This window comes from Pagrus major, chromosome 21 (assembly GCF_040436345.1).
Source record: "Pagrus major chromosome 21, Pma_NU_1.0".
Lineage (NCBI taxonomy): Eukaryota > Metazoa > Chordata > Actinopteri > Spariformes > Sparidae > Pagrus > Pagrus major.
Genome location: NC_133235.1, coordinates 15,462,660 through 15,476,037, shown reverse-complemented (window position 1 = coordinate 15,476,037; position 13,378 = coordinate 15,462,660). Strand labels below are relative to the sequence as shown.

At 39.9% G+C, this 13,378-nt stretch overlaps 1 protein-coding gene across 3 annotated transcripts in view; it reads right to left on the bottom strand.

Annotated features, from left to right (window-relative positions):
- The window catches only part of LOC141017372 (guanine nucleotide-binding protein G(olf) subunit alpha), a 54,651-nt gene that overhangs the window by 3,355 nt on the left and 37,918 nt on the right, over positions 1 to 13,378 (bottom strand). For 2 of the 3 annotated variants that reach the window (XM_073492063.1, XM_073492066.1), the window contains exons 6-11: positions 3,200 to 3,254; positions 3,028 to 3,101; positions 1,965 to 2,023; positions 1,630 to 1,750; positions 695 to 825; positions 540 to 607 (exon numbers count right to left, since the gene is read on the bottom strand). In XM_073492063.1, coding sequence (XP_073348164.1) covers positions 540 to 607; positions 695 to 825; positions 1,630 to 1,750; positions 1,965 to 2,023; positions 3,028 to 3,101; positions 3,200 to 3,254 — 508 coding nt within the window. Of the gene's footprint in view, positions 1 to 539; positions 826 to 1,629; positions 1,751 to 1,964; positions 2,024 to 3,027; positions 3,102 to 3,199; positions 3,255 to 13,378 lie in introns of all 3 variants that reach the window. The other variant, XM_073492064.1, reaches the window with a different exon arrangement.

The window sequence follows — 13,378 nt, the reverse complement described above, 5'->3', positions numbered from 1 at the left end:
GTAGCGATTTTCACCACTGTGGACACTTCCTCATCACAAAAGGCCTGACTAGTAGCGATTTTCACCACTGTGGACACTTCCTCATCTCCCCAAAAAACTGCAGAAAGGGAAATCACGGTTGCTCTGTGGTAAACGTAACAAACGTTCCGACTGTAGTAGCAGTAACTTTTGATGGTAAACATTTCCATGGTAGCTCCACCGATCAGACACGTCACTGTTACACTTTAGGATTGTGGGTAATTGTGTGAGAGGATGCTGCATTTTTAAATTAGTTTATTTTATCGGCAATCTCAGTGTAATATGCTGAATATCGGCCTGATTATCGGCCAGGGCAAATAATCAGTCTACCCCTACTTATGATATTATGGCTAATGATCGGCATCCAGCAGCACATCCTCAGACAACAAGGAGGTCGGACAGTCCTCTTTAGAAAGTAGCAATTTGCAGACTCAACATGAAATACGCAGCTTGTGTTTCTATTTGGCATGAATATACTCAGTTAGTTATTAATTAAAAGGACAAGACGGTGACAAACTTACAAGAAACTCGTCTCGGATGAAGAACTTAGCTCTCGTCACTCTTGGGTCTTCACCAGGTTCAGGAGTTGCTAAAAGAACAACAGGCCCACAGTCAACACCAGCTCTCACAATGAAGAACTCTATTAGTACTTTGGGTGCTTTAGCAGGGCACAAACCTTCATTTGGTATGGTGTAGCGAGCATATTCAGGGAAGTAGTCTTCAATTTTGGATTTTCCAGCTAATACTTTCTCAGCCAGCATGTCCTGCTTGTTCAGGAATAATATGACCGATATAGTGCGTAACCATCTGAAAAACAAACAACAAATAGCATTACGATGAGGTTTTGAATGCATCAGAAAGGAAACTCAGCGGTTAGCATTTCGTCTTTTTGGACTTACTTAAATTAACAACTCTTTGGTTTATGAGAAGACATTTATTTAGCCATATCTGACGGGCATTTTTGGGCCTTTTTGGAAGTTAAACAATTAGGCCCCCTTAATCTGCTCAAAGAAAGTCAAGAGCTGGAACTAACAATCATTGGCGAATCAGTTTATTTTCTATGACATGGAGGTGTGATGATACAATTCTCTGTGTTTTAAGGACGTGATCTATAGACAAGAGGCTGCCAAGCCAGTGGCCGCAGTTTGAGACTGCGTGTCAACATTTGTAACTGTCAAAACCACCGGATATTGTTAAGGACACCTCGGGACAATTTCCAGCTGTGGCTGTGGTGACAAAGAAGTGGATATTTTTGACAAGAACTTCTCCAGCCACTTAAGAAGCTGGAACCAGCATATGTTTCACATTTTTGCTAAAACAATGACTGCAGCGATTGATCGATTATCAAAATAGCTATTCAACTAATTGCTGCAACAAAAAAGGGTTGCAAATAAAAATGTAGTGTAAAATGAATTTAAATGAATTAAAAAAAAACAATTAAAGGTCCAAATCCCAAGATGATGTCCTCAGATGTCTTATATTCAGTTCACTATATTAGAGGAGTAAAGAACCTAAAAAATATTCTCAGTAGTTCTCTAGTAGTAAGAAAGATGAGAAAGGAGTAGAAAACTTGTGGCTCCAGGGGAAACTTCACTCCTGTTTCAGACTCACCTGTTGTTCCAAATACTGCGGAAGAGGTCCAGGGCTTCCCGTAGCCTGTTGGTGTTATTATCTTCCCTTATTACCATATTGTAGCTGCTGCTGGCCACCACGAAGATGATAGCAGTGACGTCTAGAAGGAGAGGAGAGGAACTACATCAGGGCAGCTCTCTGACATCACACACGTGTGAGTAGCAACCCAAAAATAAGAGGTGATGTGACACTGAAGCTGGCAGACAATACTTTAAGACAGACAAGATGTGAAGGGAGGAGAATGTGTCATTGGTCGAGGACATATAGCCCAGCTGTTTGAAGGAGAACAAGAACAAAAAGGCTGAAAGTCTTACCGTTAAAGCACTGGATCCATTTTCTCCTTTCATCTCTCTGGCCTCCAACATCAAACATGCTATGGAGGAGACAAAATACTGGGTCAGACACAACAACACACTCGCTGCTGCCCTCTTTAATCAAAGAGTTCATGTCTCTAGGTACTATACTATATCAGATCATTTACGCTCTTTTTTATCTTAATGATTATTCACACAGAGATACATTTTTTAAAGACTATCACAAAAGATTTTCTGTCTCGAGTTAAATCTGCTCCTGATCTCAGATCTTAAAGGGACAAGACGCATAAAAAAATCAATTCATGAATAAATGATATGAAGAACAGCTTATTTTGCACACACTCGCTACCCTGTGTGACCCTGACTGGGTGTTTGCAAGGCATCAAAGCTGAATAATGAAAAATGCACACCCAAAGGGAAGTCATATCCCGCGCATTTATATCAATCATTCAGGGTGATATAATTTGATACAAAGGCCCGTTTCAGATGGCAGAATAAGTCTGTTGTGTCTGCGACTGCGTAACTGGGTCATCTAATCTGACATCATCAAAGCAGTTACAAAACATTTACTCTAACTTCTATTGGCTGTAACCGATGGTCAGTAACTTCTCAGCTGGCTCAGAAATCATACCAGTCGACCGCAGACGATTCAATTTACATTTTAGGCACCTAATGACGTTTTTATCCTGCCGCCGACACAAGAGCTCAGTTTTTTGTTAAAGGACACATGCTGTTACAAGTACAAACATATGACATTTCAGGCTGTTAACACGAGGACACAATAAATATAGCAGTGATACCCGTGAGGGCTAATGTTTTTTAAAAAGCATGTTGCCTCAATAATGTTTTGTGGGAACTTATTCGCAGAAAAATGGAAAAACGCCCGGGGAGCCTCCTTTTCAGGAAAACATGTGTGGACTTAACTTTCGGAGAATTATCAGCACGGATGAAGCTGGTCTTTGACTCAGCTTAATGTTGATAAAAGATGTTAATACAAAAAGAATGAACTACTGTGGTGAGAGGTCATGATCATGTGTGTTTCATGTCCGAGTGAAAGACTTACTGAAAGTTCACTTTGTCTACTTGGAACCTCGTCTCGAAAATCCCTGAAGTTAACACTCGGCAGCGTAGCAGGTCCTGTGAACCATGGAAATGAAGACATATTCGATTCAATAAAGCAGCCTTTGGTGGTGATTTGCAAACTATAACGTATGCACATTAAGATGAGGACTGACCTGGTCCGTTGGTGTGTAGTCGTTCTGTCTTACGGAGTCAATTCTGTCCAGGAAACTGCAAAGAGAGAAACACAACAGACTTAGATTTTGTACTAAGATCGTTTTTGGGAACATAAAAGCTGAGAACAATTTAATGTCACTACATATGAAAAGTAAAATATGAGATATGTCTCCGTAAATACTGATTTCTAAAACTTATTTTACATGCCTAAAAAAAACAAATAAACAGGGAACCAGAGCTCCTCTCACAGAGAAAACCAAGGCCACTTTCATGCTACACCAATGCAAACACCATTTTATCTCTTTATTTGAACCAATCTATTAATCAAAATATTCAAATCTGATCACATGTCACAGTTGCTGCATCATCATTTAATCTCTCTTTTCTGCTGCCTCAGTTCAACAGTTATTCAGACGTTCATAGAAGCTACACAGGATGCTGCAAAAGGCGGCCGCCATGTCTGACTCCCTATAAAGGCTCGGCAGGCCGGTGTTAAGGCAGCTAGTTGCCACAAGAGGGCAGGGCTGCTCAGTCTGGGCTATTTTGGTCTGTCTCTAGCCAGAGTGATTACATAAGGTGGTTATTGTGGAGGTTAGACAGCTTGCTGTTGCCATCTCTTCACTACAGAGAGAGCATGTGCAGCAGCAGCAGCAGCAGCAGCAGCAGCTGGGCCTCTCTGCAGCACAGCAGGCCCAGGACACCGGGGCTGGGGACACACGGTCACACAGACCCCTGGATGGTCCCAACCACACAATTAAAAGACTCCAACAATGCTGCTGCAAGGGCCGAAATGTGTGTAGACTTAAAGAAAAGAGAGGTCCTGCTTTGGAGAAGGTACTTACAGACACAAGTTACATGTTGACACACAATATGAAGCTTTATATCAAGACAAGTAAGAATAGAGATGTATATTTTCCAAAACAGCCATTCAACATTCAATAGGTCCCCCCAGACAATTTAGACACTTAGCTTTCTGCTTGCTGAACTGACTTACTCCAGGAGCAAACAGGCTCAGAGCCAAATGGCTAGTGAATGTTTTTTTAATTTTACCAGACTGGCTTTTAGGTAAAGCAATTCTACCAGCCACTCGCATATTTAAGCAAAACTTGGCTAGCGACTACTGCTAATTATGAGCAATGGCTCAAAGCAAAATGCTCCTAAGAATAAGAGAGATACAAAGATGTTTGCTAGCATGAAATGTAATTTGTTTACTCTGAAAAAAAAATGCCAATACCTTTAAAATAGGGCTGCACAAGATGGTTAAAAAAAAAGAAAGAAAATCATATCATGAATATTTTGACAGAAATATCTGCAATATGATTCACAGTTAGTGGGAATCACCATTTTCACTGGAAAACAAGTCATTATGATGGTGTCTGTGCCAAACTAACATGTTTTCTCACATCTGGAGAACAAGATTTGGAGCAAAACAGTACATCATTATAATGCTGTTTTTTCACATATTTGACCTTTAGCAAAGACATTTTTTTTTTTTTTATTCGGATTTGGCACGTGGCCATATGGCGATTTTGCCAATATTTGTATTAATTGTTTAGCCCTACTTTAAAAGTCAAAGAAAGGAGGCATAACCTCTTTCACTCTAACTCAAAATCAATCAAAGAGTATAACAAATAAATGGAAAATATTTTGACAATTTTTCAAATAATTTCAGCACAAAAGAGGCAAATTTGATGGTTCGAACAACTTAAATGTGAAAACTCACCGCTTCCCTCTTTCTTAAATTACATGAAATTATCTTTTAGTTTGAGAGTACTGTTGGTTGATGAACCAACTATTCAAATGTGTGGCCCTTGTGGCCCTTTAACAACCTCAGTCTGGCCTTTGATTGGACTAATTAGCCTGTTCATTAGTTATGTCTGCTGCTAGTCACAAAAAAACTATTATTTCATTAAAAGGTTTAAACCCAGGCTGTTTAAGCAGAGGGAATTTACAAGAATCAAATTGACAATCTACTTCTAAGATTAAAAACATGCATCATTTCTTCCTGTACTTTCATAAATATAATGTTTATTTTCCAACTGTGAAAACTAGTAAACAAAGCACAATGCATTGTTTTAACACATTTAACTTCTAAGCTTGACAGGTCAGACAAAGGGAATGTGAAAGTCTGGAGTCTTGCTACTTTATTTTTTTCAAATTTCGCACAAAAAAGTAGTTTAATGGATTTCTGTTTTGTTTTCACCCGTGTCAGATTGATGGTTAGTTGGTTTGTCAGCAGGATGACGCAAAAACTACTAAATGGATTAACAAAAAACTTGGATGGAGTATTGGTCTTGACCCAAAATAGATCCCATTAACTTCTGTCAAATTTGATGTGGCTGTAGAGGTATGCGCTCTACAGCGCATACCTCTGCCAGCGCATAGAGTCATTTTAGTTCCTAAATTAAATTAGAATCACTTATCAGTACTACAAAGTAGTCACCAATACTATCAAGGAATAATAAATAAAGAGAGCGAATGATACAATGTTTTCCGATGAGAGTAAATTCAGTAAAGATACAGCAGAGGAAATAAAGGGGTGTCAGGTATCTCTGGAGGAGAAGAGTTGCCTGCCTACACCTGAAGATGGTGAGTGGATCCTGTATGTAGGACACAGATGTGGACCATCTAACCATCCTTCATGTTTCACCCACACCGTCTGTGGCTTCCGGATGTCACAAGACAGTCAACGCGGCTTCAGCATATAAGAACGCTGATGCAAAGAAGATTAGTTTCTGTATGGTTTCAGCCAGGAAAGCTTTATCAGTTCATTTCCATCTCAACCCTAAAAGTAGCACACCTAACATACCCATGTAGACCTAAATAACTGAGAATGAATGCTCTATTATGAAGCATTAGATAACACAGACACTGCTCATGTGCTCTGACAACACCGTTTTCATCACACTGACTTTATTTCTGTCCACACAAAAGGAGAAGTGATGCTGTTTCTGAGAGAGCACTAGACTTTCTCACATAGAGTTTATGTACAGTGGATGCATCGACTGTTTCACCAGACACAACATGGAGGAAAGGGTGGGGGATTCATTTTCATGTGGATATAACGTGCAAAATGAGAGGTCTACATTCAGTCTGACATGAAAAAACAAACACAATATCTGTTTGTATGTGATTAGGCCAGCAACTGAATACCATCTATTAATATTTTATTGACTTGCTTTATATTACTTCAGTGTCACAAAAATGACACATGCATGCCACATGTTACCACAGCTTAAAGTAGCATCCAAATATAGCTCTTTTATTATTTTAGTGTACATTACACTTTGTACTTATTAACCAAACAAGGTGTGTGCCAAATCGTCTCCTCAGTCTGATCCAGCATGAAATACACCCACAATTCCTTTCTAGTTCAGTCCACACCTTGTCTTTAACTTTACCTTGACCTTTGGACAGTTGTTACTTTTACAAAACTGAACTGTTGAACCTTTTTGACCATAAACTTCTCCTTAACGTTATCCACTCTGAAGACCTTTAACACCGTAACCCGAAACTTGAACACTTCCTGTGAACTTTATAACCACTGCTAACTTATTTTCATACTTTTAATTCACTTGTAGTTAAAACAAATTTACATCGCCTCATGACCCCTCGTCACAACACAAACACACAAGTTTTTATGTAAGAACCAAGTTTTTTTTCTTATTTCTCTCCAGTTCAATCTCATTAACCACCAGATTGAATTAGCAACTCCTTGTGTGCTTTCATGATTGAGAGTGACATGATAGCCATTTCTACTGACTACAGAGGGCAGTATTAGAGACAGTCGAAAGAGGCCAAAAAAGTAGCAAAGGTTTCCCCCTTCAAACTAGAGAAACATGGGAGCAGAATTTAGGGCTCAGCGTTGATGATGAACAACAGGACACATCCTCTGTTTGTGGTACAGAATACACAGAATTAATTACACTAACCATAAATGGCCGAAAATATACCCCAGTGCTCGCAGCATCTGATGCATGAGATTGACAAACCTTTGATCTAGAATATTTTACGCATTACAAAAAGTGTATGATGTAGTAATGGATCCAAATCCCCTTTTTGACATTTTTGGCATCCCACCTAACAAGGAGCTCTAAGTTGTGTCTCACCACACCATGGTCTTGGCCAGCACCTGCTAACCAGGCATTTAATTCTCTTAAATTGAAATGAAACACACTTTGCCTCCATCTTATTCTTGTCCTGTACAATGTAAAGCTGGAAAAACTGAGGTTTTCTCTTAGCAGTTCTAGTGCAATATTTAAGAATTGGCCACCTGTTGAATTCATACTCCAAGGGAACAGGGCAGAGTTATATCACCAGTAAATGCCATCTGCTACCAAGTGTACTAGCTAGCTGCTGTTAGCTAGTTAGCTCAGTTAGCCTTACAGCAAGTATTGGAACAATACGGGCTGTGGCTAGCCGGTTAGCATTCTAAGTTTAGTGGATATCTCCTCAACACAATTCATAAATATTAAAAAAGTCAAAAATTGTAATTCGTTCACATTCTGTTGATAACTTAAGGCAATTTTTCAATGTTATGAACTAAAATTCTGGCATATTGCCCCTCTAAATAACTCTGATAAAATATGGAGACCGTTTCTATCTATATTTATATTTCTCTTTTTCTATTTTTCGTGAAAGTACAGTTTTAGCTGTTGATTCTCAATAAAAAATAAAAAAGTGATGTAAACAATGAAGGCTCTAAAAAAGGTTTGCCAAATATTATATCCTAAGTGTCGCAAATGCATTCAAAATATATCTTCAGCCTTACTGGATTAGAGCTGCAATGAACCTTTATTTCATTTTTATCATTGATTATTTTCTCGATCAATCATTTAATGACAAATGTCCTCCATGTTTCCTAAAACCCAGGGTGATGTCTTTGAATTGCTTGTTATGTCTTGTTATGAGTTTCACTTAATAAATTAACTGAATATCTATTGTTCGAATGAATCTTCATCTGTTCCAGCTCTTTAAAGACACAGAGGGCAACGTAAACAAAACAGTGTTTGCTAAAGCAGGGACAAAAACACAAACGTGGTCAACTTAGCAACATGCAGACATGTAGTGGCTTAAACGAGAGCTCGGAAGTCAAACAAGATGTTGGTTCAAGAACAACATTTAGCAAATCACACAATTAATTGTATCTAATTGTTAATTAGTGCTTCCCTGGAACCACGATGAGCACAACCAGCAAACCCACTGAACTGTATCTGAAGTTAAGTGTCTCACGCACTCAACCCCCCTGAGCAGACACAGACACACAAAAACAGGCAAAACCTCCAAAAAACCTCCAGTCTTTGCCCCATCACTGAAACAATGTGGGAGTATTTTTAGTCAGCCTTGCTTGCAAAAACCCAGCTAGGTTATAATTACTGAGCGCTTTCTGACTGCCATGTGACAGAAGTACTATTGGTAGAGCACTGGAGAGCCAAATATAGTCCTTGTACCCTGCGAGAAAAAAGAACAAGGGTCCTAGATCCAGGAAAAACGGCAAAAAAGATAACATTGATTACTGAGGGGCCGTACAGATAAATCCTTATCAAAAGGTTTGGGTGCATTTTTCAGTGACTACGGCTGTTCTGTTCTGCTCCAGCGCTACAAATAGACAAGCTCAGGTCCGGGTAAATCTGTGGTTTGTGTTGGTTTCTTCAATTTCCTCCCAAAAAACTGTTCTCTACTGGCATCAGAGTGTGTGATCACAGTCACATGTGATGTGGTCATTTTGTCAGATTTGTGGATTTGACGGATAACAGGCCTGCAGTTTTCTACTTTTTTTCTTAGTATGTGTGCAATAGATGATGGGAAATTCTAATTTATTATTTGTTATGATGCTTTCACAAGGTTTAAGCTTTGATATTTCCTTTTTGTACTTTAAAACCATCAAACCACATTAAAACAGCTGTGGATTTGTGTTTTATCTTTTTATTCTTACACACTGACCTCCCTATGAAAAGGCCTTGTACTGTTCCATGACAGTTTGTTCTTAATTGGCAGGTTAAATATAAAAAACCTCCACTACTATCTTGTCTATTCCAGTCCCTCTCTTTCTGTCTGCAGGGCTGGGTCGTCTCTGTATTTAGCCAAAACAAGTTGTACTCGTCCTGCGGGCCGGTCTGTGTTGCTATGTATAGGCTTTGTTGTGGACAGTATCACTTGACTTGGCCTGGTCTTTCTGTGTTGTTGGCCTCATCTTTCCATAAAACACAGACACAAGCATGAATCCTCTCTCTCTCTCTCTCTCTCTCTCTCTCTCTCTCTCACACACACACACACACACATACACAGACACAGACACAGACACACCAATATGTTGAGGGACAGTAGATGCAGTGGGGGCCCTCAGGCCTCAGCACCCACGTGGTCCAGGTCACATGTTGCAGCCCATTGAGCAGAAAAGGGAGTAGATGGTGGTGGTAGTTTAGGGGGCCTGGGGACATAGGTCACCAAGCTGTATGGGGGGGCTTCTCCCTGAACCAGCGCATTGATACAAGCTTTCAGTGAGCCACAACAAACAAATTAACAATCAGGCCTAAATATAAACAAAGCCCACAAACAGAATAAAAGTAGCCAGCTCCAAAAGACGGGAAACAAATGACAACAATTTCATTTTAACATTCAAATTAAAGCCAAAACAAACCGCATGTAACAAGAAAACAAAGAGCCAGTTGTGATTCCGTTCAAAGACAGTGAGAAGTTTCAACAGCGCTGGAAAAAAGTCCCCTCCCTCCAACAGACAGGCAACCTTCACACCAACCAACAGCGCCCAGCCTCATGTGCTCATTTGATAATTGGGTTGACTTTTTACAAATAGTGGACCATCTTTAATTAGCAGTGTAGAGGAGCCGATCAATAGTTTCCATATTTTGAGCTGCCCGGGCCAGCATAATGGACTTTCACTTTAGTCTCCAGCTGACTGGTGACAGTGCTATAAAACTCACTGCTGGACATGGCAGCAGCAGCAGCAACACACTGGCAGCAGCTGGTGATGCTTTATTTGCATGTTTTTGTTGCTTCTGTGCCATGTTTTATTTTATTCCATGACCAAAGTAACGACCCATGATATTAATTATATTTTAACCTAAATATGACTTTTGGGTACTAAAGGGGCTACTAAAGGGGCTACAACTCACAATTATTTCTCCTCAACATTTTATCACCAAAAGCACAATATAATTGCACAGAAAGCCCAGAGACATGTTTATATATTTTGTTTTTGAAGACTGACAGATACAGTATATCCGCATTGGCATATATGTTGCTCGAAATGCACTAATTTGAAAACTCTTTTTGGAGATTATAAAGCAGAAAAGATACGTGCAGTGATGTCATGTTAGACAATAAAGTTTATTCCTGCGGCCATTATATATCTTTTTCACAAGTGTTTGATAACCACATCTAAAGAGTCAATGTATAAGATTTGTGTGTATCGGCTGATATATCACTTCTGTATCGGCATAGGTCCCAAAAATCAAGTATCGGCCAGTCTCTACTTTTTTGTCCGACCAAATATCAGTGATATTCACAAGTATGGTGATATTCAGTTCACCATAAAATATATATTATAAATATAACTTAGATAAGTTATTATTTCATGGGTCGTACTCACACTGTACAAGCTAGAAACAGAAAACATTTGGTGTTCTTACTTGAAATATCAATGAGATTATCAAATTAGTTGCCATTTATTCTATGAATCTATTAAATGACCAATCATTTTAGCAGTACTTCCTGTCAAACTGTGATCTGATATTTCAAGCTGAAAACTTTTCCTTTATGCTTCATCGTCCTTCTCAACACACAAAACACACCCAGTATCACAACAAAACCAGCTGCACTACACAGCTCGTCACAGAACACAGACTGAGCGGGTAGAGCACACAGAGAGCCATTTGCAGTGAGACAGAGTGGAGGTGGAGCTGTGCAGGATCCTGGTCACCTGGTGGAAAGATCTGAGCCCGGGGTTCAACTCATCCATCCAAACAGGAACACTGTGCAGTTTGGGAGATGGATCTGAAACTAGACAAATCCATCAACGGCTCAGTGGGTACTTCCTAAATATAGGAGCAAGAACGGAGACACTCGTGAAAGTCAAACCAAATCTTGTGTAAACAAAAGTGCCTGCTTTATCTCAAGGCCGCCAATTCGCCTTCCAGGGCCGCATCAAGTCATGGTTTTGAAAGGTGTTGTATAAAAATGTAAAATACATTGTAATGCCCTTTTGTCTCTGCTCAGTGTCTACCTGGACCATTACATTACCTCTGCTTAAAATAGACTCAGCCCCCAAATTCAAGCTACAGTGGGAATAGCGGGACTCTGTCTGGCCTGAACCATGTCCCGTGTGGAGCTCCAAACTACAGTCCTCACAGTGAAATTGACTTATGGGTTTCTCTAAATAATATTGAGGCACAGCATCGATACACTATCTGTCAGCTACTGAATTAGTCTGTGCCAAAAATAGAAAACCAAATATAAATAGTCTAATCAACAATATCGAGCAGGTTTCAGTTCTCTCGCCCATAAACAACCGCAGCCTCCATGTCAAATTAGTTGTTCCGCTTGGAAGTCAACCGGTGACCCAGTGAAAATGAGCTTTTCCTCTTTTCCCCTAATCAAAAGTCAATAACCAATGACTAATATCAGACAGGGGAGTCTACAGTATCACTGTGGATTGCATAAGCATGAACCGAGTGCTGAATCTCCATTAAACAAAGGAAGTAAAAATCCTTTTTTAATTGTCATTTTCACATCTTAAACATGCAGATTTTCTGGGTGAAACTCAGCCCGAACTCAAGCAGTCGAGGCCTGTGTGCTGTTTGTGTAATTCACAATCTGGCCTCTGTGTGGCATCCCTTCGCTCCTGCTGCACACAGCCTCTGTTCCACACTGACCCTGCCTGCTTTTAGCAGCTGGGTTCCCATAGCAACCCCAGTCAGTCCATACCACTCCTCTCCCTCTCTCTCTCTCCCTGTCTCTTCCCAAGCCAGGCCGCACTTGTATCCTTCCATTCCCAGACTCTCCCATACATCAACACAAAGCAGAACCGTGCTCTGTGCTAGCTTTCTACATTGTGTGTTACTGTGTGTCACTGTGTGTGTGTGTGTGTGTGTGTGTGTCACTGTGTGTGTGTGTGTGTGTGTCTTTGGTGGGAGGGCAGAGAAAATTTAGGCTTATGAAGACAGATTATTTTAGAGTGCCACCGTCTCAAGCACACAACCAAAAATAAGTCACATTTTCAGTAAAGGGGAGGAATGTAATGTGCAGTCTGTGGTGTGTAAAGAAAGAGACGCAAAGTTATAGTGAATTCGGTCGTAACCTGATGGATGCAGAGTCAGTTGGGATGAATTAGACTCACAGGGTTATATGAGTTGAGGGCTAAACTGTGGGGATAATTGATAAGGATGTTGCAAGTCACAAAGCAGTCAATAGGAGTCCTATGAGATGGGCCTGGCTATGGTAATGTACACTGGAAAATGATATTTTAAGGCCAAGCATTGACTGTAAATTGTGGTGATGTTATGACGGCTATGGAACAACCAGACACATCCTCCAACCACCAAATATAAAAAAATGTATATATATATTTAAATCACAGTGGACTTATTCACACTGGGATGTCGATAGTAAATAAATTACCAAGGCAGCTCCTCCTGTCAGTTGTGTTAAACCAGCAGATATGGGGAAATGGATTTGGAGTGATTTGATGTGTTGGTGATTAGTGGGATATCTGAACAGATTAAGGAGCGTACAGTGTCACAACAGGTGAGAACAGCAGGGTCAGAGGAGCCACACAGGTACTGCAGATTAGAGCCCAACCAATAGTGGCTGACCGATATTATTGGTCCACATTGGCCTATCACAGATGCATCAGTATCAGTGTATATGTTGTCCGGGAAATATATATTTATTGAATTCCTACTTAAGTTTACTGTTCAGTGCTATGATGTCATTTTAGCCAATAAAGTTTATTGTCAAACTGTAAAATACTTGCCTCTGTTACATATATTTGTCACAATGGTTTGATAACCACATTTGAGGGCTTGCTGCAAAAACTTATTAAATTAATAACAACACTTACACTAACATTAGTTTGGAGACCTAATTTAGCTGTTGGGCCACAGTCTAAAAAACATGACAGCTTGAGTTTTCACAAACTAGCAGTTAGTCTGGGATGTCGC